A 24,127-nucleotide genomic window follows, 5' to 3' on the forward strand; every position below is an offset into this window, starting at 1 on the left:
GAGATCCCCTTTTCTGAAATAACATGACTGAGGAGTTTACCTTCGGTCACGCCAAACATACATTTCTTGGGATTCAGAGATATCCCAAGTTGGCAACAACGCTGAAAAACTTTCCGCACATCATTCACACGATCCGCCCTTTGCTTGGAGAAAATAGTCAAGTCGTCCATATAGATAAAGATGCACCGGCCTACGAGGTCCTTAAAGGTGATGTCCATGGCGCGTTGAAATGTAGCTCCTGCGTTAATTAAACCAAAAGGCATCCTTCTATAAGCAAATATTCCCCACTTGGTGGTGAATGCGGTCTTCAATCGGTCCTCATACTCGACCATTACCTGATTATACCCGGAATAACCGTCTAGGAAAGACATCATCTGGGATCCATTAACCATTTGTAGGACTTCATCAAGTGAGGGCAGCGAGTAGTTATCTTTTTCTGATGCTCTATTTAAATTGCGGAAGTCGACACATAATCTGATTTCACCGCTCTTTTTCCTTATGGGAACTAGGTTAGCGACCCAGGTAGAATGTCATACAGGGAAGTTGATGCGAGAAGCCAGCAATATCTTTACTTCTTGGTAGATTAAAGGTTCGAGGAGGGCATTCACTGGCCGCTGCCTCTGTCTGAAAGCTTTTGAGTCTGGCTTAAGGGGTATGGTATGAGTTATCACTGAAGTGTCATAAGTTTTGAGATCTCATACCCCCAAGCAATGATATCTGGGAATTCTCTCATGTTCTTGAGGATTCCTTCCTTCTCCTGAGATGTACATACCTTGCCAATCAACACATTCTTTTGATTCTTTTGCGTGCCAACGTTGATCTTGTCGTAGGCACCTCCTTCAGAAGTACCTTCCTTGCGAGATTTGAGCTGGTCCCAGTCGAAAATCCTTTCCAACTGTACCATACCTCTAGGAATGGTATTTGTCTTGAGATTCAGGACTCCTTCTATGTCGATCTCGGCTTCTTGAGGTTCTTCCTCATCAATATTCGGTGTCGCAAACACATTTGAACTTGTAATGAAGTCAATGATGTGCTTATCATCATCGAACACTTGAAAATTAGTAACATTGTCCAGAACTGATGGGATTGATGTTAACTCCACTGTGAATTTTTTTAAACTTTGCATCGATAGAGGCTCGAGTGTACTTGTGGCCTGTGCCAATGAATCAGCAACCTAGTTCTGTGATCTGAATATGGCCTTGACTCAGGATTAGTAATTCGTGTGTGACACTTATATGATTCACGTGTGAGGGTTACATCAGTCATCTGGAATCAGCTATTTTTGGTCATTACCGCCTTGCAAATCCTTGGAGGGTCTCTGCAGCAGCAGAGTGTTCTTGTGTTTGTGATCAAAAGACCTGTAGTGTCTTCTGTCGGGTTTTAAGTTGATACAATGACCATTAAGGGAGGGTATTAGAATAATTAATTCTCTTAGTCAATTACCATTTTAGTGGTTCAATTAATGGTCATTTAGTTAGTCATTTAGCTTTTTAGATTGTTTAGTCTTTTAACTGCAACTATTGCTTCTTTTATAAGGACGCACTATTTGCTTTTTAGATTTTAGCTTTTAGCTTTATTTAGCGGTTTAAGCGTTTTAGCTTCAAGTTGAAGTTTTAGATTAACAGTTTGTTCTTTTTAGAACACCATCTTGTAATTCCTTTATATACGCTTGTATATTCGTTATTAATTAATTCAATATCATCCGATTATTTTATTCAATTATTTTTCAAAAGTTTAGTCCTAACTAAAAGTTAAAAACTTATACATCAGTAACAAAAAGAATGATCGATGGTCTATGGCTAGGTTAAGGGTCAGCGCCCTGGTTAACGCTGCTTTACTAATCAAAACAAAAAGAACGATGACTTTGTAGTATTTAAAAAAAATACCTTCACCTTGGATTTCATTGACCTAAATTTTATCTGATTTTTGAATTTTCTTAAGGCCTTGCATGTGTTTGAGAAGAGATATTTTTTGCAGATTCAATAATTGGATTAAATCATGAGCTAGATAAAGGTAACAAAAATGAGGGAGAAGTTTGTGTAGCCATCATGGAGTTTTAAAATAGAAGTTTAGGTTAGAAATATATTTTTTAAAAAGGACTCGGTACTAGAAACAGAGCAAGGAGCTCGAAAAACCCTGCCTTTCTTCCTTGTCGCTTGAATGGTCCACACCACAGATCTTTTGTTCCACAAAAATGCTTTGCTACTTGAAATAGCTCACTGCCACTACTTGAATTTATTTGCTGATGGTTTCAGGGGTTAATGGCTCGGAAAATTAATTATTTTTTATGGTCTCATATGAAAGGCATCGTGTAAAAAAAAAGAACAGTTGTGACTTGGAGACAGCATGGACAGCATGAATACGATATCCTTCTGTATTCGGCACTGCCAAATTTGGTGTTTGTTTTTGGATATGGACAGATTCTGTATCCAGGCTGTACCCAAGGATATTGTACCTGTACACATACTTGGTACATTAATGTATGTGCACAAACTGAGGGAGTTGCTGAAACCTGCAGACAGGTTGTCAATGTTAGTACTTCTTCTAGAGTGACTAGAACCCTGCGATCTCATGCACTATTTACCATTTGAATATAAGTAAAAATCACTAGAAGAAAAGTTTAGTGTCATATATTTTTGGAAGATGCCTAATCCCGAAGGCTATTTAAATACTTGTTTATAATTTATCTTGTATAAATATTATTTATTAATAGAATGAGATTAGAAACATTTGCCATAAGTCATTTCCATGTAAACTATGTTGCTCTGCTTGATGCTTGAAAGAACATTATCCTCTGTCAAAATGTGTTTCTTCAGAGTATTGTCTTTATAATTTAGTTGGACATATTGCCAGGTTCTTTGGAGAATCTATTTCAGAATCTCGATAAAGTGTCAGAACGCAATATTCAAGAGGTAAATTCTTGACTTGAAATCCATGTGAAGTAAAGTCCAAAATTAGTTTGAGTTTGGGCATGACATTTTTATTCTTTTAATTTGAAGTTTTGAACCACACAGAAAGGGAGTATAGGTCCGACTGTCTTGTGACTGCTAACAGCATTCCATACTTCTGATTTGACAGGCCTTGTTATCTGATAATGGTCAAGCATTTCTTAGCAAGGACTTGGTAACATTGGACAAATCTTCTCTTTATTTGATACTAATACTTTCTTCTTGTACAACTGTCATTTATTATTTTCAGGATTATGATTTTTGTTCTGGGATGTGTGCAAAACTTACAGATTGTCATATATTCATCTTAAGCAATCCACCCTTGTTTTTAAAGGGGTAAACTTTGTAGTATGAAAAATAGAACCAAAATATATATGTACAATTTAAACCCACCAGTTGTTCACAATGGACAAAAATAGAATAAAGAACAACTCAGAAAGTAGAATTGAACATGGCATTTTGTCACCATCAAGCAAGTGTAATGTGAATTTCTCCAAATTTCTCCGATATTTACAGCAATAAAACTCAAGGAGAATACCAAAGAGAGCTCTTGAAAGCTATTGGAAATCCAATTACATGGTGGTTGAAATCATAGTTTTAAAACTTGTGGGACTCGCCACGGACTCACCAAGACTCGCGAGTCGATTGGCGGGCCGAGTTGACTTGCCAAGGACTCGCGAGTTTTTTGAGTGGACTCGCACGAGTCTTTCACTCGGACTCGCGAGTCTTTCACTTGGACTCGTGCCATTCACTGAACACGCCCAACCACGCTTTTAAGTTTGTTTTTTTTTACTTTTTTCACTTATTTGGCATTGTTGCTTGCTGAAAACAGGTTTGTAGGGCTTGGAGGAGGAGAGGAAACAAGATTAAAACAACCTCATTCTCTTATTTTTTAAGTTATATTTCATGTATATATTGGCAGGATGTTTGAGAGTGGTTTCAGATCTCTAGGAGTTATTATGCAAATTCTAGGTTTTAGAAGATCTTTTAAATTTTCAGACAGTCAAATTTCAGTAATCAGTAGGCTCCTATAAGCATTCTCTCGCTTTCTCAATCTCACTCACTTTATCTGCCCCGAATTTTAGACCTATCTATCTCCCTATCACTCTTCTTCTATCCCCTCTCTCTATCACTCTCTATCTTACTCTGTCCTCTCTCCCCCAAGATCTAGACCTATCTTTCTACCCCTCTCTCTCACCCTCAGACCCCAATAAGTGGTGCTACCCTCAACCTAATTTTGGCGAGTTCGAGAACCCACATTGGACTCCTAGAACTAGACCCTCTAGTTCTATCTCTCCCTTGGTTTTCACCAGAGCTGGAAAGAGGAAGATGTAGTCTTCTCTTTAGTTTGTTCATTGTTGTTTTTTACATTTGGACATATCATTATATGTAATTTTGTAAACATTTATAAACTTATGCTGCTATTATACATTTTAAAGTTTGAAACTAGGAGTATGAGTGATGAAATTTCAAATATTGAGTGTTTGTAGATCATATGACATGTGTAATGTTTCAATTATGGCTCTTATGTTCTCTAAATGCATTAATTTCTTTATGTTTTTTTTTTTTTTTGTCAAGTCTTTCGCGAGTCTTTCACGAGTCTGAGTCCGAATCCAATTTTTTGGTTTGCCGAGTCCGTGGCGAGTCCGAGTTTTAAAACTTTGATTGAAATATGATAATATAAGCATCTAACAACCTTGTCATGTTGGTCAACCCTCCAATAGCCAATGTATTGACATATGCCTATCAGTCATTCTTAAACGTGAATTTCAAAACACAACACATCCATCCACTTTTTTCCCATATCTTTATCTCATTCCTTCCTCTAAAGCTGGTGGGCACTTTTATAGGCACAAATGAACTCCTAAGTTGATGTGTCTGTGCAAAATCATGAACTAACCAAATGCGGACTGGCTTATTATTTCTAGTAAAATTTCAATATATTGTTTTCTAGTTTTTTTAATCGGTAAATTGCAACTTCAAGGGCTGCTTCCATTTATATAAATCAAAGAAAGTATTATATAGTGTGAAAACAAAGGCTACTCAATGCTACCAGAGCCAACAAAAACCAGGTTATAAACAAAATCCTAGCATTTAGATTCTATCATCCTAAATATAGAAAGTAGCTTATAATGTCTACTAGGCTATGGCAAAAAGAAATGAGCAGAAACTATGACATAACAAAAAAATGAGCGAAAGCCCTTTATTAGTCCTTCGAGTTGGTGCAAGAAAATTCCATCAACCACTCCATGTAGTCCATCTCCACCAAACCCAACACCTTCTTTAGGAAATTGACACCCTTGATAACATTCTGACACCTCTAGCTTGGAGTGACTGGAAGTCAACAGGAAAGTTAACAGCAATGCCAAACTAAGTAACTTTCAACACTTCATTTAAACCACCCAGAAACTGTATTTTGATTGGAATTGTTGCCATATTCTTCACAGCCTTTGAGCTCCCCTAGATCTAAGAGAACAACCACAAACATAGAAGCAATATCTGAACTCACCCTATAACTTTTCTCTGATATGAGAATTTAGTCACCCAGAACCCATTTAATCATGAACAGAATCAGTCCACTTCAAGTCTTGAAAACACATTGTAGTCTCTTTTTCAACACCATGCCAAGAAATGCCATTTTCTTTTGAGAGCTTACCAGTTTAATGGGGATTTTCATGATGCAAGTATAGAGAAATGAAAGAGTGAAAATGTATGTTTTTGATGCATGATCAAACACCAAGAAATAAGTGAGGCTCAAATTAATTCATACAAGCTATGGAGGTGAGGAGTAAGTATCATGAAAATTTTATTATGATCCACAACTCTAACTATCACATTTGCCAGTTTCCAAACCACATGCTGGATTGATTAATGATTATTTGTAACCCCCTTGCCATTGAATGACGATTGCTTCATGCTCCTCATCACAGCAAATGTGTCCCCAATTAGCTTTTTGTCCCTATCCACTACTGAGTTGCAAGCTTGTCAACCTTAGCATTGGCTTCCCTATATACATGATTCATGGTACAGTCTTTGAAGTTCACAAGAAAGGAGAGCAAAAAGAAGCGAGTTTAACTTCCAACCATGTGATTTCTTAGTTCTGATAGCATTGATGACTATGGATGAGTCTCCTTCTCTCACTGCAAACCTAGGAGAAAGACTTGAAACTCTGCTTCATTATTAATCCTTGATTGTAGTCTTCTAAATGCCATGCAAACCACCTCTCCCGTACAATCTCAGATCACACTCCTAGCTGCAGGCATCCCTTGGTTTCCCTTAGAAGCCCCATCAAAATTTAATTTATACCACCCCTCCAAAGGCTGCAATCATTTAGCATCCAAATTTTCTTTTTTTGGGGAATTATCTCCCCTGGCCCCATTGACTGGGGGAGTCTTTAGCTCCTTTTATCTTCTTATCATCAAGTGTCCGAAACTGCGAATTCACTTTTATGTGAGGCCTTGGAACTGATTCTACTATTCACCTCCTCCACAATAGCAATTTGTACCTTACTCCGAAACAAAGAAATTGGATCTCTTTATCTTGAATCATCTCCTCTCCTATTGCCCTCTTTGCACAACTCCCATAATAGAATGGGCAAGCAAATAGTCCAAAGACCAAAGAAGATAGCACTCTTTGTCATAATGAGCCATGCTTTGGATTTAAAATGTTGTTAGGAAGAGCACCAGCCCACCTTGATTTAGCACACAACCATTACCAACACTTTGAGAAAATTGGTAACCAAGAAGGAGATGATCAAGAGTTTCATTACTTGCTTTACATAGAGGGCAACAGGAAGGACCATGTAACCAAGCTTCACAAATCTATCTGTTAAGATTTTCTTTTGAAGAGACATGTAGGCAAAAACCCTTGCTTTTGGAATGCACAATTTGTTCCAATTGAGGTGAATGGGGATTACTGTCTTGTCAGTCTCACAACAGCCACCATAAATCCAATTTTGGCATTGTAGTTCCTAGATTTAGAACAGTTCCACCTAATATAATCCCTGCCAGTAGAGGGGTGAATTCTTCTTTGATTAGGAATGTCTAGCATTCTCTACTTGTCTTTTGGGATTCTAGCCACCCCAAGATCTTTCTATTCCCAATAGGGAATGCCCAAAGTCTCCTTTTGAATCACATAGTCCACCACATGTATTTCCCAAAGATCTTGAGGGATCTTCTTGGAGAAAAGGAAAGAATCACACTTTCCAATGATTAGGAAACTATTCCACGAGTCTTCCCAGAAGAGGGCAGTCTTGCTATCCCACAAGGCCCCAAGTAAGACAATAAGTGATGATTGATTTGCATGACAACAAAAAGTTCCAAAGGCCCAACCCCTTTGGAGGATTGGGAGTCCTAAAACCTTGGAATGATCTTTGACAATCTAAGTATTTATTTTGAAGAATCTTAAGCCATTTAAGGTTTGGCTTCAAATACATACTCCATTATAATTTAGCACCTAACACTTTGTTTTGAGTAATCTGGTTACTCAGCTCAACACCCCTTTTGACGGTTTGCAAATAGTATCGCAAGCAATCAATGGGATTTTCTTACCTTTTGAAGAACTCTTTCGGCTCAATTTCTAACTTACCAAAATCCAGTTTTCAACATAGGTAGACAGGGATAATTGAGAACACAGTTTTCAACATTATTATTTTCCCAACCCAAGATAACCACCTTCCTTTCTAGGAAGATATTTTCTTATAAGACTTCTCAAAGAGAGGGTCCCACAATTTTGATGAACAACAAGCCAAAACCAGAGGAAAAACCAAATATTTACTTTGGAGCACTCTTTTGAATTCAAGGTTCTTAAGAAATTTCACCTATTTATTGAGCTTGGTGAAGAAGAAAAAGACTTGTGATTTAGCAAAATTCACTGTTTGTTTCGAGATTTTAGAGTAAGTTTCTAGAATTCTTTTCATAATATCTGCAAATTTATTGTGTCATTGGCAAATGTTTGATACGTGATTAGGGAGATGTTTCTTTTCACCACAATAACTTCCTAGGTATCCATTGAGGCAGCATATTGAATCACTTTCTCCAAAGCATCTGCCATAAGAATGAAGAGAAGGGGAGATTGGGTCTCTCTGCCAAATACTGCAACAGGCACAGAAAAACCTTGGGGGCTGCCATTTGCAATCATGGTTTTAAGTCTTGGACTTAACAGCCGAAAATTTTGACTCAGCAAAAAGCTTGGCACAAACTCAGGAAAAAAGAACCTCATAATTACCCAAAAAAGGAAAAATGCATTTAGAGAACATTAAAATCTAATCTGACTATCAATTTGTCATAATTCAAACATCACATGTCATATGAACCTCAAACTCTCAAACCCTCAAAATTTGAAATTTGATGGTTTCAAAGTCTAACAATACAATGTGATACAGAAAATTTTAGATAATAAATGTATAACAGCATTGTAATAGTTCACATATGATGATATGTCAAAATGAAAAAAATAACCAAATAGAGTGTACATCTTCATTTTTCCCCTCTGTTGACGTGTCTGAAATCGCATCACTACGGTTCCATCCGGCCAACGCATAATAGAATACTAAGAATCCTATCCTCTCTTGAAATAAGGAAATCCCTAGTGCTATTTTTAATTGATCAATGGAGATTACCTCAATGTTTCGGTTGTCAGGTCTTGACTGCAGGATAACTTAGTGGCTTGATGTGTTTTGCTAGAAACACAAAGGGGACTTAAGGTTAGATGAACAACTTTCGACTGAGTTCCCTAAAGTTTAACAGTCTTATATCGGTTGATCTCAGTTGGATTGATACTAACTCAGCTTGACTGTATGGTTTCTTCTTGGTAAAAAAAAGAAAAAGAGGAAAGGGGAAAAGAGATAGAGAAATCTGATTAATTAACTAAGATAACATGTTCAGGAAAACAAACAGAAACCTCCAAATAACCAGATTTAACATTATCAGCTACTCAAGCACAATGCTGAAAAAATCTAGTGCAAGCTTCAAGGAGTACTAAATTTTCATGCTACTAAACATAAATGCAGAATTTTAACATTAATTCACTTAATGTTTAACAACCGAACTGAGCATATAAGTGGGTTCAGACTAACCATGCAACGAGAATGACAATCAGTCAGTCCTTAATGGTATGAACACCAAGGCTTCTATCAAATGTTTATCCTAAAAATACTATCTGAAAATAAAAGACATAACAAAATAATTAAATGGTGAAGAAGGAGACCATGCACTCACAAAGAAATGAAACAACCTTAATTTTCCATTAATCCTGCATAAATTTCGCCAGAGCTTCTGCAACAATCTTAGACTTACAAAAATAAGGGAAAACCAGTCCCTTTAAATAGAGTTTTAGAATTAGATGAATGGCCAAGATTTAAACAAAAGAAGTGGCCCAGATTCATCTGTACCAAATAGTACCCATGCCCATAAATAGGAGGTAAATATCAACAACCACCCAAAGAGGAACAATAACTACCTAAAAAAGGTAATTAATAACTACCAATAGCAGCCCAAAAAGTGCACATGCACGAAGCTCAAAATTTACAGCTGACTTGGTAGTTAAACATGAACTTTATGACCAAAAGTGCCTTTTTAGATTTCAAAAGAAATATGTATTTTATGAAGGCACTTTTTCCTTTTCAGCTGCAGATCCTTTTTCTAGAAATTCATCCTCGACACTCAAGTAGTCTTTCTAGAGGTCCTGACTTGCTGTACGTTCTGCATGAACATACTCTTGAAACCTGATGCACAACTGGAACAACACCGTGAATTGAGGCATAGGAGGATGACGTATCTTATATTGTATGCCTTCCAGATGACGATCTACGTGCTTTAAACCATCTTTCTAGTTGGACCGATGAGCCTCAAAACACAAAATGTTCGAATGTAATTTACTGGCAAAATCTAGGTCCTCTGTGGAGTAGGCGATCTTATTCACTCTCAATCTATCCTCCTAGTTTGAGTGCATTATGGCACCGAACAAACTATTTTTCCAACCCAAAACCATTGATCTGAGGATTGTCCCACCAAGGTCCTTCATGTCCTTCAAAATTTCCTCACAATCCGCCTGCTCTTTGTTAATAGTATCTTTTGTTTCGCTCTTCATGGTGATGGTCCAGTACCATTCTTTAAAAGTACTGATGTTATATGGATCTAGGATGGTGGACAATGTAGGAATCTGTGCATGGGTCCAAAAAAGAGCCCTCATGAGGGGAAGAGTTGTAGCAGTGACCTCATGAGCCCTGAGGCATTCCCGCTTCACCTCGAGCATCTTGACCAAAATGGTCTCTCGGTGGTGGGCCATTTCCTTTACATCTTCAATGATTAGCTCTCCCCTCTCTTTAATGCTTCGAATCCATTCCTTGACAGCCACGGCGGTATCTCGTACTCCTTCAAACTCTGTGGTTGTCCTTTGCGCCAACGTTGATGGGGGAACATGAGATTCGGGGGCATTATGCAACAGTCTCAGCAAGTGATCAATGTACCCCTCGGCCTGCTCAGCACGAACTCGATACGCGTTTCTCTCAGCAGTTATCTCTTCAAGTTGCCAGAGCATGTTTTGCACGGAGTCCTTGAACTCCTCTTTTTCCTGTTCTTTGGTGGCTTGTCTGATCAAGACGGTTGTGATGCTATAATCAGCCAGTGTAACTTGATCTGCTGGCTTATCGACTAGTGGGGTGGCGATATGGATGGTATGGTTCCTTTGTTCATCCTTGGTTATTCGGGAATAGGCTTTAGGCTTTTTCTTCCCTTTGGACTTTGTTTCCCCTATGCGAGAAAAAATGTCCTCCAAGTCGATAGGTGGCTTGGTGGCTACTTTTTGCTGAGCTCGAGCAACTAACCAATCTTGAGGTGTGGTTTGCCCGAATGCTATGGTCAAATTCCCACTCTGCTCCTTAAATGTTTCGGTTGGTTCATTGCATATCTGTAACTGATCTGTTACAAGAGGAGTTGAGGAAGTGTCTAGTCCTTTGCTTGCAGCTGAATTCTCTCCTACTTCGTTGAACAACTGTCTGGTATCTCCATGTGATGGTTGTTCCTCAGTTCTATTAGGCTCGTGGGTCTCATCTGCCCTTTGCTCTCCTTCAACAGTGGTGTCATCTTTGTCGGTACTATGCAGTTGCAATTTGTGCCGACTCCCTTGCGTGAGTTCATGCACATCAATCCCTTGATTGGATGAAATTTCTCCTTCCTCAACTTGATTTTCAGGTTCGCCAGACTCAATGACCCTCACCACTGTATTTAACCTGTCTTGTGGTGGAGGATCATCAACTTTGAATGCATCAACATCGCTCTGGGAAGGTGGAGTAGATATATAATTAAGTTCAATTACATCATCATCGGAACTGGGGTCTTTTGATGATGAAGTGACTTTTGGTCTCCTAACAGGGATCTTCTCCCTTCTAGTCCTTTTAGATGTTCGAGTCCCACTGCTGGCTTTGGCTTTCTTCCTTTTTTCGGGCTTCTCAACCTCCTCCTTAGGCGCACTTGAGGTTCCCTCATCTTCAGAGGACTGAGAATCAAGACCTCCCATCATATGGTAGGTGAATTGGACTCCCTCATGAATTAGCTGCTCAATCTGTTGGTATAACCACTGATCGGTGTATCTTCCCGAGGCTGCCATAACTGCCTCAAACTCCCGAACTTGTAAGCGATTTCCAGAATCTGTTACCTAATCCGGGACCCGACAGTATTCATAAAGTCACATTTGCTGCACACTTAACCTTGAATATTCGCGTCGTTGGACCTCATAGTCATCAAAACAATTCTCCCAATAGTCTTCAATTGATTCTTTTGCTCTGTAGCGCCTGTCGTAGGCTCTCTTCGCCAGATTGTCATGATCAAAACATTTCCTTGGGAAATGTTCATGTAGGCCATAGAGGCTAACTCAGCAAGTGACTCGTCGACATGTGCTGGATTCTTTAAATGGACATCGAGGTTACCTAAAATCATAGGGAAGGCGAATCCTAACTACTTCTTGTCTTTGAGTAAACTGTTTGCCGGATGTGCCTGCCTTGCAACTTCCAGAAGAATTATTTTGTTGGTTGGATATCGTGGAAGTCAGAAAGGAGCGCCTTCAAAGCCAGCTATTTGGATATAGGAGAACCTTGGGAACTGAATAAACCAGGCGCCATACCTTTGTACCAAAATGGTAGCTTGCTCTGAGAGCCTTATGTGTAATCCCCCTTGCATCAGCCTGACTAGGCGCATTGTGAAGGCGTCATTGACATGCTCATACTGACCAATTGCATAAGCAGGGTTCTTCTTTTCCCTCCGAGCTATGTCATGATAATGTAGTTGCGGATAGCAATCGTACACCTTTACCTGATTGGGCCCATTCCTGATTTCACCTTTCTTGATCAACCCTGGCAGTGGCTGGTATCGAGCGAACATATAGACTAGATAAGATGTCATGGTGAAGTACTTTTTCTCTTCAAGTTTGGCCAACTGGGTATGGATATTGTCACTTATGATATGGGCCCAGTCGAACTTGGATTTCTCGGCGAAGACCTGCTCTATAAAATAGAACATCCACTCTTCAAAAAAGTTAGATTGGGGGAGTCCCATAACTCGGCTAAGCAAGGTGACCATATCTCCATGCTCATTGTGAAAGTCACTTCTGGGAGTCTTTTTCCCAATTCTAATGCTTGGAGGCCTTCTCTCCTTATACCACTCCTCATTTATTAATGTTGTGCTTTTAGCCGGGTTCATATCATACGCCACTTGCGTTTCATTTATAGTTGTCGCTATGGGGTTATCCGGGAAGGGGATGTCGAATGCGTCGCCAATGGCCTCAAGAGTGAAGTCAACTAGGACCATATTCTCAAGAACCACTAATCTGGTGTTTGGTTGATAATGTCGGGCAACCTCAACTACCAGCTCATAATTCTGTACTGATGGAGGAAATCCTGCTGCCTGGGCGATACCACTTTCCATCATCCGCCTAGGCTTGCCATAGGCGTTAGGGGAGAATACTCTGTCTCTGAAGTCCTGAATGTCAATGTGGAGTATCACCTACGTTTTTTCATATGCTTTGGACCTTTGATTCACTCAGTCCTCCCCTCTGGTACTGGTATTTCATCTTCTCGCCTTTGCGAGGGATGTCTGATTTAGAAGCTCGAGACATTTCGGCTGCACCAGGTGTCTTTGAGGACTCTACTGCAAATTTAGGCATCTATCTTGCACAATCAGACGTGAATTACGAGACGAGATGAAGGAAACAAAACAGGTTAGATAAAAGGGATATGTTAGCACATAAGGATCAATGGAAAACCGAATTTGAAGAAAGCATGATACTTCGGAAAAAAGAGCCTGATTAGTTTGGACATGAAATATTATTAAGCTCTTTGATTAAAAAAATTACTATTTGGCTATAGTTCAAGGACTTAGGCGATTTTGACTGCTAAATTTGCACTTAGTCTTTCACATTCAGTTTTCAAAAATGCAGGAGGTTTAAGATTCCCTAAGTCTGAAAAATGCATTCTTGGTTAACTTCTGGCACAGACTCTGATCTTAACTACTTTACCTGATGCCTTTTAAACGAGGAAAAAAATGCAGTTCAAAGACTTAATCTTTTAATCAATTTTGCATAAAGACATCTAACCAATTATGCATGCATTTTAAATGATTCCAAGCAAGACACGACAAGCTTACCTAGCAAAATATGGCATCAATCTGCACAAATCTGGCTTGCAGGATTGATTTCCTTTGAAATTTGAAAATGCCCTTCTTTCCTATGCCTTACGCTTTTTGGAAAAGACAAATGCACAACTCGCAATTTTGTGGAATGGTAGGGTTTCTGCAATTTTCAAATTCTAACGGTTAACCCTCTATCTCTTGTTTCATGCCAAAGTTGGGGAGGAGAATACTTTCTTTGAAGATTTATACTTCGTGATTTACCTTGGTTGGAATTTCAGCGTTTTTGCTTCTGCTGCAAGCTTATATTTTGCGATTTTCAAATTCTGCAAACCTTTCAAACTTGGCGATTTTTGAATGGCAAACTTCAGGGGTTTTGGATGGTTTGCAAACTTAACCTTTGCGATTTTCCTATGGCATCAAGCTTGGGCGTTATAGCTGGTTCTTCGCAAACTCTTAACTTCTACGTTTTAACTATAGCATTGAAAATAGGGTGTTTAAAGTTCTTTGCAGGGTTTATAGGTTTCCCGATTTATGCCCTGGGCGAACTTCAGCGATTTCATACCTTTTGCAACTCTCACAAAATCTGCGCTATATGCTAGACTTCGGGATTCTTGGGGGGATTGCAACGTTTTAATGCTCCTTCACGATTTCCCTTAGTTCGCGAACTTCGGCGACTGAAAGGCCTTTCCAAACTTAAAACAATGCGATTTCACCTTAGTTGAAACCTCGGTGATTTTACACTTCATGCAAACTTCGGTGATTTCACATTTTATGCAACTTTATACTTCCGCAGTTTCCTTTAGTTGGAACTTCGGCAAAATAGAGTTCTTTTCAAACTTTTATATTGCGTTTAATGCTCTTGATGTGAACTTCGGGAGTTTTGGCTCTTTTGAAAACTTTATAAATTTTTCGCAATTCTCCTTTAGATGCCGAACTTAGGTGTTTAGGTGGATTTTTTAAACTTTAAAAAATTTCGCCCTTTTAGAGCCTTTTGAAAACTTCGTCGATTCAGAGTCTTTTTCAAACTTTAAACATTTCACGATTTACCCTCTTGTTGCGAACTTCGGGGGTTTTGGCTTATTTCCAAGCTTAGACAATTTCGCCCTTATGCGAACTTCGGCGATTTCATACCTTCTAAAACTTTCGCAATTTATCCATTGTTGGCGAATTTCGGGATTTGAGAGCACTTTGCAGACTTTTTAAAAACTTTTGACATTTCTTCTCCTTAGTGCGAATTTTGGGATTTTGGAGCCTTTTCAAAAGTTTTGACACTTTAACATTTTTCCTCCTTTCAATCTCCTTCTCACGAAAATTGACACTTTGGGTCCTTTTGCGACCTTTAGACGCTTTATCATATCTGGGGGATTTTGCAAGCTTTAGACTTAGGCGTTTTATCAGTTTATTACGGGCATGCTCAAAAAAGACGCGAGACACCCTGTGCAGAACTCAACAGGGCGAAGGCAAAAAACCAAAAAAGGGGGGGACCCTGTCGGCAACAGGGAGCGTGTGCAATGCACAACACCCTCCTAATGTAACCTAATTTTTCATGCCTTGAACTAGAAGGTGTTAAGTTTTATGATCAGATTAGATAGACAGTAAATCAAACATAAATGCATAGAATACATCCTGGGAAAACCTTCCTCTTGAAGGTGAAAAACCCAGCAATTAATCTCTTGTAATGTATTAGCAAATGTCTTTACAAAGGCTTCACACTTTGAAGCTATACAATAAGCAGATTCAATCAATCAATACAATATCAATTCTATTCGCCTTCTATGAAGATCACGACTTGCTGACTAAGTTTACAATCTGCTGAACATCAACCACGATATGCAGAAGGAGATTCCGAACTGCTGGAGATAGAACACAAACTGCTACAGGTGATATATATGATCTGCTGGTATGTGAGAGAGAGATACCGATCTGTTATATAATAACACGAACTGCTGAATGATAATGATATGCGAATCAAGGAATGCGATCTGCTGAAGAATGTTTATTCGATCTGCTAGGTAATACACAATATGCTGAAGTATATATTCTTCAATCTGCTGGATGAGTGTATGAAGTCGTATCTTTGGAGAGGAATACAAATAACATATATGTACCCGATCAATTGTGCCTTCAATCAGCGCAACTCCTCCAAGGGTCGGCTTCTTATTAACCAACACATCTCTTGAATAGGAATCAGTTATAGCATAACTAATATGTCTTTCACAAAAACGGTTACATTAACTCGTCTCTTATAGATCGGGCATATTAAATGTGTAAGGCCGAAAGGCCCTTCACACATTTGATGGCAAAGTTGGCCCTGTAGGATCCGACCGAAGCTATCCATCAACACTCCCTCTTAGCTAGGGAGGAATCCTTCCTGATAACTGAGTCACATAGTGACATCCACCATGGCTTCTCCCAGAGGGTGAATAAGCACAAATGCCAAGTCATAGAGTCTCTCACATGACATCCACCATACCTACTCGCAGAGGGTGGAACAAGGGCTGGAACAAGGGCTGGAACCTCAAACTTCCCTCACAGAGAAGAATGCACAACAAGGGCTGATACCTCAAACTTCTCTCATAGAGAAGAATGCATAACAAGGGCTTGCACTTCGAACTTCTCTCAATAGAGAAGAATGCATAATAATACATATTGTTTAGTCCTTATGGTGAGGTTGGTAAACTCACGGATAAACAAAGATATCGCACACGTACCGACAATTCATGTAACAGAACATTAATATATATCAAAGCATAAATAACAATAACAGAACAGCTATGACAGAATAATGATATCTTTATTGAATTCTCCAATATGCCAGTGCAATACCATTCTTGCCCAGGTTCCATCCATACCATATATAGGCTCGATGGTTGGCCAAGTTGCCAACCGTCACTAACTACCAACTACCCCACGGGAACCTTTCAGCGACTCAAACATAACCAACCATGAACACCCGACCCCACTATAAACTAACATGTGTTATTGACCCCTAACATCAGCCCCCCCCAAAAGTAGTCGTCTTCCAGACGACCAAGACAACAGGAGTTGGAATAACATACAAAAGACTAAGACTGAGAAGGGGGAGGAGGCATCCTTGTGGTGGTCGAAGAAGAAGGTTGTTGCCCTGTGTGGAGTATGAGGTTCTTCTCTGCTATCAGCTGCCGCTCCCGTGCCTTCTTGACCATGTGTGCAACCTCCAATAGTTTTTGTCCTTTTGCTCCATCTATAGAATAAGCTCAGCCACCTGTGCTGCCAGTACCTGTACCTCCTTCTGCATGCTGCAACGGGCCTCATAAGTAGTCACCTTCCAATCCAGGTACACCATTATTGGTGCACTCCCAGCAGATCTTTCAATTCCTTGAAGGCTCCTTCCTACTTCGTACCCCATATGAACAGCTCTCCCTTCCTTATCAGCTTGTCTAGGGGCCAGGAGACTTGTGCAAAGCCTTTGAAAAATCTCTGGTAGTAGCCAATGTGGCCTAAGAATGACTTCACCCCTGTTACATTCGTCAGATTCTCCATATTGACAATCACTCCTATCTTATTTGGCTCTGTCTTCAAACCTTCTTTATAAACCTGCACTTCCTCGGGTTAAGAGCTAGCCTAGCTTTCCAACACCTCTCCATACATTCTCCGAGTGGCTTTAGATGGGTGTCCTGATCATTGAAAATCGACCAGTCATCCAAGAATGCCCTAAAGTTCCCTACGGACATTTTGTCAAACATGTGTAAAATTATTCTTTGGAAGGTTGCCGGTGCATTACATAGCCCGAAGGGCATGCGATTGTAGGCATACACCCCTCTTCCACCACGAATGTGGTCTTTAGCTTATCTTCCTCCGCAATACTTATCTGATTGTATCTCGAGAACCCATCCAGAAATGTGTATATCTTGTGCCCAGCTACTTCTTCCAGAATGTTGTCCGTGAATGGGATTGGAAATGGATCCTTGATTGTTACTGCGTTTAGGTACCTGAAGTCTACTCATATCCTTATCTGATTAGCCTCCTTCTTGAGAGAAATGACTATTGGGCAAACCCGGTCACTTTTTTCCACTTTAAATATGATCCTAGCCTCCAACATTTTGTTGATTTCCTCATTCACCTTGGCCGCGCAGTTCTTGTTCATTCTGTACGGTATCCTCCCTACGGGTTGGGCTCCTGGTATGAGGGATATACGATGTACGCATAGTTCCAAAGGTACCCCCTTCAAGTCCATGTAGGTCCAGGAAAAGACATCCTTGTATTTCAGGAATATCCTGAAGGCCGTCACCTTCAATACGGGGTTCCAATCATCCCCTACGAGTATCACCTGCGGGTCCTCGTCCTTGCCTAGATTGACTTTTTTCACATCCCTTTCCTCGTACTTGATGGGTTTGTCTCGTTCAAACCGGTGGGCTTGTGTGTCATCCACTCGTGCCATCCCTTCTTGGTAACTACCGTGCTCCAAGGGAAATGACTAGTCTTCCATACCGCCACTTGATTCCCCAATCGCGCATATTTGCAACATGTGGCACTCCAAGTGGAAGACCTCGTAGTCCTCCATCTGCCAATGGAAGAGTCCGGCCAATGAACTAGTTTTATCTTCAGAGCATCCGTCTAGTTCCAGCACTCCTTCCTCGTTGGGTTCCCTCCCTCCTTTGTCTCCTTCGGAACCCCACTCCCATCTATTTGAGTCCGCCAAGTCGGAGTCAGAAGATGCAAGCTCTTCACTGACAGATTGATTCCTTAGATCAATCACATACTTATGACCTTCACTCTCGATTGAGAATGTATTCTTCTTCCAGTTATGATTGGCTCTAGCCATGATCAGCCATCCCCTTCCCAGGAGGGCGTCGTACACTTTTCTCTCTAGTGGAATGACTGTGAAATCTAGAAGAAATTTTTGTGTCCCAATCACCACCTTTTGTGCCATGAGAGTCTCGAGGGGTTTGATGTCGTGCTGATCCGCATCGACGAGGTGGAATGTTGGGGGCCAGAGGGTAGGCTTGCCAAGACCTCTCCAAGTTTCTTCCGGTAGCACGTTGACTCTAGACCCGCCATCCACAATGGTGTTTGTGAGCTTTTGTCCCATTATCTCCATCTCCACCACGACAGGTTTTCGTCGAATGCTTACGGTGAGCAGCATAGGGTCTATGGCATCCGTACCAGGTTCCTTCACCGGAGTCGTACTAGGTGGTCCTGTCGCCGTTCGGTGTTCCTGGTCGACGGTGGTGTCACCGATTGCATTTGTCAGGGCCATCCTCAACAGCGGCATGGTCTGTAGGAGGTCGGATACCCGTACGGGTATAGTGGTTTGTAACATTTGCTTAATAATAGTTTTTTTCGGTCCCAACTTGTTGATGTGTTTTTCATGCACATGCGAACGCAGAATAACATACCTAAAGGTACCTTATCCTCTCTTGAGCAAAGTTTCCCGACTGCTGAAGATCTCACCGAAGGATCAGTCGAGGCAACTCCAAGGTTCTTATATGTAGGTTCTCTACTCGTGGATAAGCTCTTTGTGGTATGATGTGATTTTGCTGGAATCACAAGGGGACTTACACTTGATGACTAAACGTCTGATTTGCTAGAATCACGAGTCCTATTTACTAACTGGAAGACAAACAAATGGCAAAAGATGCAGGGTTCAGGAAGTCTACTCTACTACCTAGAATGCGAGAAGATGGATGAATGACTAGGTGGAGTCCTACTGGGCTGGTTCTCACCATCAGGCTTAACAATTCAACACCAACTCAGTGTGATCTTCTAAGGGATGCTTCCAATATGTTCAAATCGTACACCATCTGACAATGATCACCATTCAAGATAATGCATGAACAATGGACGTGTAACGACTTAAGATTAAGCTCATTTTATGCCAGTTGACCACGCAAGGCTTACTTACCATCAGCAAGAGGCTAGTGGTTTGGATTAGACGGATTCCACACAGGTGCATTCAACAATTTTCTTCATTCAATCTAATCATCTACCATCAAAATGAAGATTCAACAAGAAACCATGCATATTGCAAGAAACGACACACTTCACCATTACTTCAATGAAAATGGAGTTTATTTACAATCAATGGCAACAATTTCTTGCCTTGTCCTCCTATTCTATTCTAACTGCTATTCTATTTGCTATTAATCATTAGCTATTCTAACCTCTATGAACTAACTATTCACCTTCTAACTATTAATGACTAACTATTAGCCTTTACAAATGAGGAGCCAAGGCTTATATAGTGCCCACAAAACAATTCAATGGCTAAGATCAGTTTGAGATCAATGGTCGAGATTTTACAAAAAAAACCCTAATTAGGGTTTGTTACAACAAACTCAATTCTGACCAATGGAATAATTGCATTATTTGGACGCATGTCTTCTCTGGAATATTCAACCAATGGATAACCGGGGTAGGTACATCGAAGTTTGTGCCATCTCTTGATGAATCAGGTACATTGAATCTGGACATGCTGAGGTGGACCAATCCGAATGGAGGAGTGATGACTAGGATGCCACCTTGTCAAACACTTGGTTGATGCCAATTTGGTGATGCCTTCCTTCAAATGCTGAACTAGAAGATAGATGGAGAAGGTCGTCCTTGTCCTAACTTGATCTTCTTTGATGAGGGTCTGCCAAGTAGTTGATCCTCCGGCTTTGGGGGCTGTCATTTGATGCCTACACAAAAGATTAAAGTTAGTCTTTGAGTATAATATCTTATAGCGTAGGATCTAAGACCTTTCAAGGGAACATATTAGACATTAATTTGAAAATGACAAAATAAATTCAAGAATTCTAAATTTTCAAATTAATTATGAATAGAAATTAGATTTTTCAAGACTTAGACTTTAAAAGATTGCTATGAAATCAAAACAAGTCTTGAATAAGAACTTCAAAAAGGATTCTTCATACCTTCTCCTTTGAAAGCCTAACTATGAACCTTGAAAAATGAAGAAAGAAGATCAGATTTTGCTGGATAAGGATTGAATTGTGGTCTTCCTTTGGATGAATCACGCCTCAATTCGCCTTCAAAAAGCTTCGCCTTCCACTAGCTTCTCAAAATCTGGAAATTCACCTTCAAACACCTTCCAAAATCTGGAAATTATCCTCCAACTTGCTCAATTTTGCACCTCCAAATATGCTCTTCAAGTTCGCATGAGAGATAATGAAAGAATGATTTGAATATGCTACAATACACCTCCCTTATATAGGGCGCTCACCTTGATTTCCCTCAAGGCCGACTTGGAAAATAGGGAATAAAATAAAATAAAACTCCTCTCAAAAGATGGCCGACTTGTTTGTAAAGGCACAATAATGATTTTTGAGCGCTTAAGCATAATTTTTTTAATTTTTAAATTAATTCCAAAGCTCAAAGGTGGATTTTTTCAATTATTTCAAGGTCTAGAAATTAATTAATTAAATTGCAAATGCCTTATTTCATGTGAACTTGATTTAGACTCCCCAAATGTCTTGAATTTGGCTAATTTAGTGAAAATTGAGGAATATCAAGGTTTGATCAAGGCTTAATGAAGGCTCTTTGTTTCTTAGGCACTAAAATATCCAAAGTGATTAAGGCCTAAATTATTTCAAGACTTGTTTGAATTCTCATCTAGGCTAGTTTGCTTCATGAATCAAAATCTTCACAACCTAGGTTTGCCATCACAATTTTGCATTTTGCCTTCAACTTAGCCTAAACAAGGTGAATAATAGGTGTTTTCGAGAATTTCACCCTGGACCCTTTGGAAGGGTCAGGAGCGATTTTTCAAATTAGGTCCTGAATACCTTGTTTTTCGACTCCAAAATCTCCCGAAAGGCGAGCTTATGTTTGTTTTGACCTAATCAAAGTCTTGCATTTCAATTTTTTGTATTTCACATGAGGAAATTAGGTGAAAATGTGAATTTCGCCCTCGACCCTTTGGAAGGGTCAGGAGCGATTTTCTCTTTTTAGGTCACAATTTACCTTAGCTTGATCATTAACCTCCTTCAAGGCAATCTCCAGGGTTCATTTATCTCCATTACTGGGTTAGCTCATCAAAACTTTGAAGGAAATATTGCATTTTTGGGAATTTCGCTCTGGACCCTTTGGAAGGGTCAGGAGCGAAATTCCCTCCTGAGCTCAAAATTCTCATTTTGTGAAGGTCTAAATTTCTTCAAGGCATTCCAAATGGCATCCTTTACTGTAGCCCAGGCCTAGTTTCACTTGAATTTTGGAGGAAAAGGTGACTTTGATGTTTTTCACCCTAGACCCTTTGGAAGGGTCAGGAGCGATTTTCCTTGCTTAGGCTTACTCCTCCATCATTTTGTCTTCAATCCACCTCCCAAGGCTAGGCAATGGTCTTCTTCATTCACTCAATCCAAGCTTGGTTTGTTCGTGCAAGGCAAAATAGGGGATTTTGAGATTTTCGCCCTGGACCCTTTGGAAGGGTCAGGAGCGAAAATCCTTCTCTGACTTGGAATCATCATTTTTCAGAACAAACATCCACTCAAAGGTGATCTCAAGGGCAATTTCCAGCTTGGTTTAGCCTTGTCTTAGCACAAACTTGAAAGGAATGCACTGGTTTTGGATTTTTCGCTCTGGACCCTTTGGAAGGGTCAGGAGCGATTTTTAGGTTTTAGGGCAATTCCTTCATCCTTTCATCTTCAAATCATTTCCAAGGCATGGAACATACGCCTCACTCCCATCCAAGTCATGAATAGCAAAATCTTGTTTTAAATTTGCAAGAAAAAGGGAGAATTTGGAAATTTGGCTCTGGACCCTTTGGAAGGGTCAGGAGCGAATTTCCCTCTTGGCTTCAAAATTTTCATTCTTAGCAATCCAATTCCACTTCAAGGCAATTCAAAAGTCCTCTCAAACCCATGTATAAGCTTGGTCTAGTCCAATCTTTGGAAGAAAAGATAGGTTTTAGGATTTTACGCCCTAGACCCTTTGGAAGGGTCAAGAGCGAAAATCTCTCTTAGGCTCAATTTCTTCATCCTTTCAACCTCAATCATCTTCAAAAGGCAAAAACACACTTCCTCACACCCACTCAAGCCATAAAAACCAAAAAATTGTTTTGACCTTGCAAAGAAAATAGGTGTTTTTAGGAATTTCGCTCTGGACCCTTTGGAAGGGTCAGGAGCGAAATTCTCAATCTTGACCAAAATCCTTCATTTTTCACCTTGAAACCTCTTTGCCAAGTGGGATTTCATCTTTCATTGTGCTAGGAATAGAATTTCATGTCCAAGAAAGGCTAAAAAATGTGCTTATAAGGAATTTCGCTTTGGACCCTTTGGAAGGGTCAGGAGCGAAATTGCCTTTCCTGGCCAGAATCCTTCATTTTCATGACTTCTAAACATGCCTAAGGGTTTGAATATGCTCATTCTTCCTTTCATGATGCCTTAGACTCCTCAATTTGACCAAACAAGGCAAGAAATATCCCTCATAGAGATTTTCGCTCTGGACCCTTTGGAAGGGTCAGGAGCGAAAATTAGGTTTTAAGCAAAATCCCTCATTCTTCAAAGTTGAAACTTCTTCAGGAGGCAAAAACAAGCTATTCTTCTTCCATTCATGTCAAAAACTTGACCTTCTTCATTGCAAAATAAGAGCCTTTTGGGAATTTCGCCCTGGACCCTTTGGAAGGGTCAAGAGTGAAAATCCTTTCTTGGCCAAAATCTTGTTCTTCAAAATCAATCAAACTCCCTCTCAAGGCAAAACATACCCATTCATCTCCCATCAAGCCAACGCCTAGCCAAAATAAGGAGGAAAACAAGAGTTATAAAGATTTTCGCTTTGGACCCTTTGGAAGGGTCAGGAGCGAAATTCCTAACCTTTGCCAAGATCCTGACTTCATTTTCACATTTCTTTATTCAAACAAGCGTTTTTTACCTTCATTCAAGCCTGGGAATGCGTTAGTTCTAGGTTTTGGTCAAAGTAGAATGTCCTATGGAGAATTTCACTCTGGACCCTTTGGAAGGGTTAGGAGCGAAATTCGCTTTGGACCCTTTGGAAGGGTCAGGAGCGAAATTTGACATTTTGAACTCTCCGTCAGGATCATTTTATGGAATATAATATTTAAGTATAAGTTATATTCCATATATACTTTCAGGATGTTTGAGAGTGGTTTCGGACCTCCAGGAGTTATATTGCAAAATCTAGTTTTTGGAGGATTCTTCAGTTTTCCAGACTTAGTCAAATTTCAGGATCAGGACATTCCAAACTTAGCCAAATTTCAAGGCATTTGAAGATCAGGATGACATTCCAGACTTTATCACTCACCAACTTGACCTAGCTCGGACCTCCAAGAATGATACTCGCTCACCAAGCAAGACACAATTGACAACAAGAGCAAAACCAGGCCCTAAGGAAGACTCTCAAGGAAACCCTAATTCTGGGACCCTGCGGACTCACCCTAGCTCAAGCAGAGCCTGCCATTCAATAATCCCCTCGACAACACTCATCCTCCAAAGGCTAACAGACAAAACCCTAAAAGACCTAGAAATCAAACCCTAGAAAGCAAAAAAGCAGGGGTCCCCATTTGCAATGGGGCGATGTGTGAATACGTCACAACACAACTGGAGTGGGGTACTGGCAGTCGGA

General features: G+C 40.0%; 1 protein-coding gene across 3 annotated transcripts in view; it reads left to right on the forward strand.

Moving 5' to 3' along the window:
- The window catches only part of LOC131028835 (uncharacterized), a 246,320-nt gene that overhangs the window by 186,330 nt on the left and 35,863 nt on the right, over positions 1-24,127 (forward strand). For all 3 annotated transcript variants that reach the window (XM_057959189.2, XM_057959188.2, XM_057959190.2), the window contains 2 exons: positions 2,854-2,912; positions 3,079-3,123. In XM_057959189.2, the coding sequence (XP_057815172.2) occupies positions 2,854-2,912; positions 3,079-3,123 (104 nt within the window). The remainder of the gene's footprint in view (positions 1-2,853; positions 2,913-3,078; positions 3,124-24,127) is intronic.

This window comes from Cryptomeria japonica, chromosome 5 (genome assembly GCF_030272615.1).
Source record: "Cryptomeria japonica chromosome 5, Sugi_1.0, whole genome shotgun sequence".
Classification (NCBI taxonomy): Eukaryota; Viridiplantae; Streptophyta; class Pinopsida; order Cupressales; family Cupressaceae; genus Cryptomeria; species Cryptomeria japonica.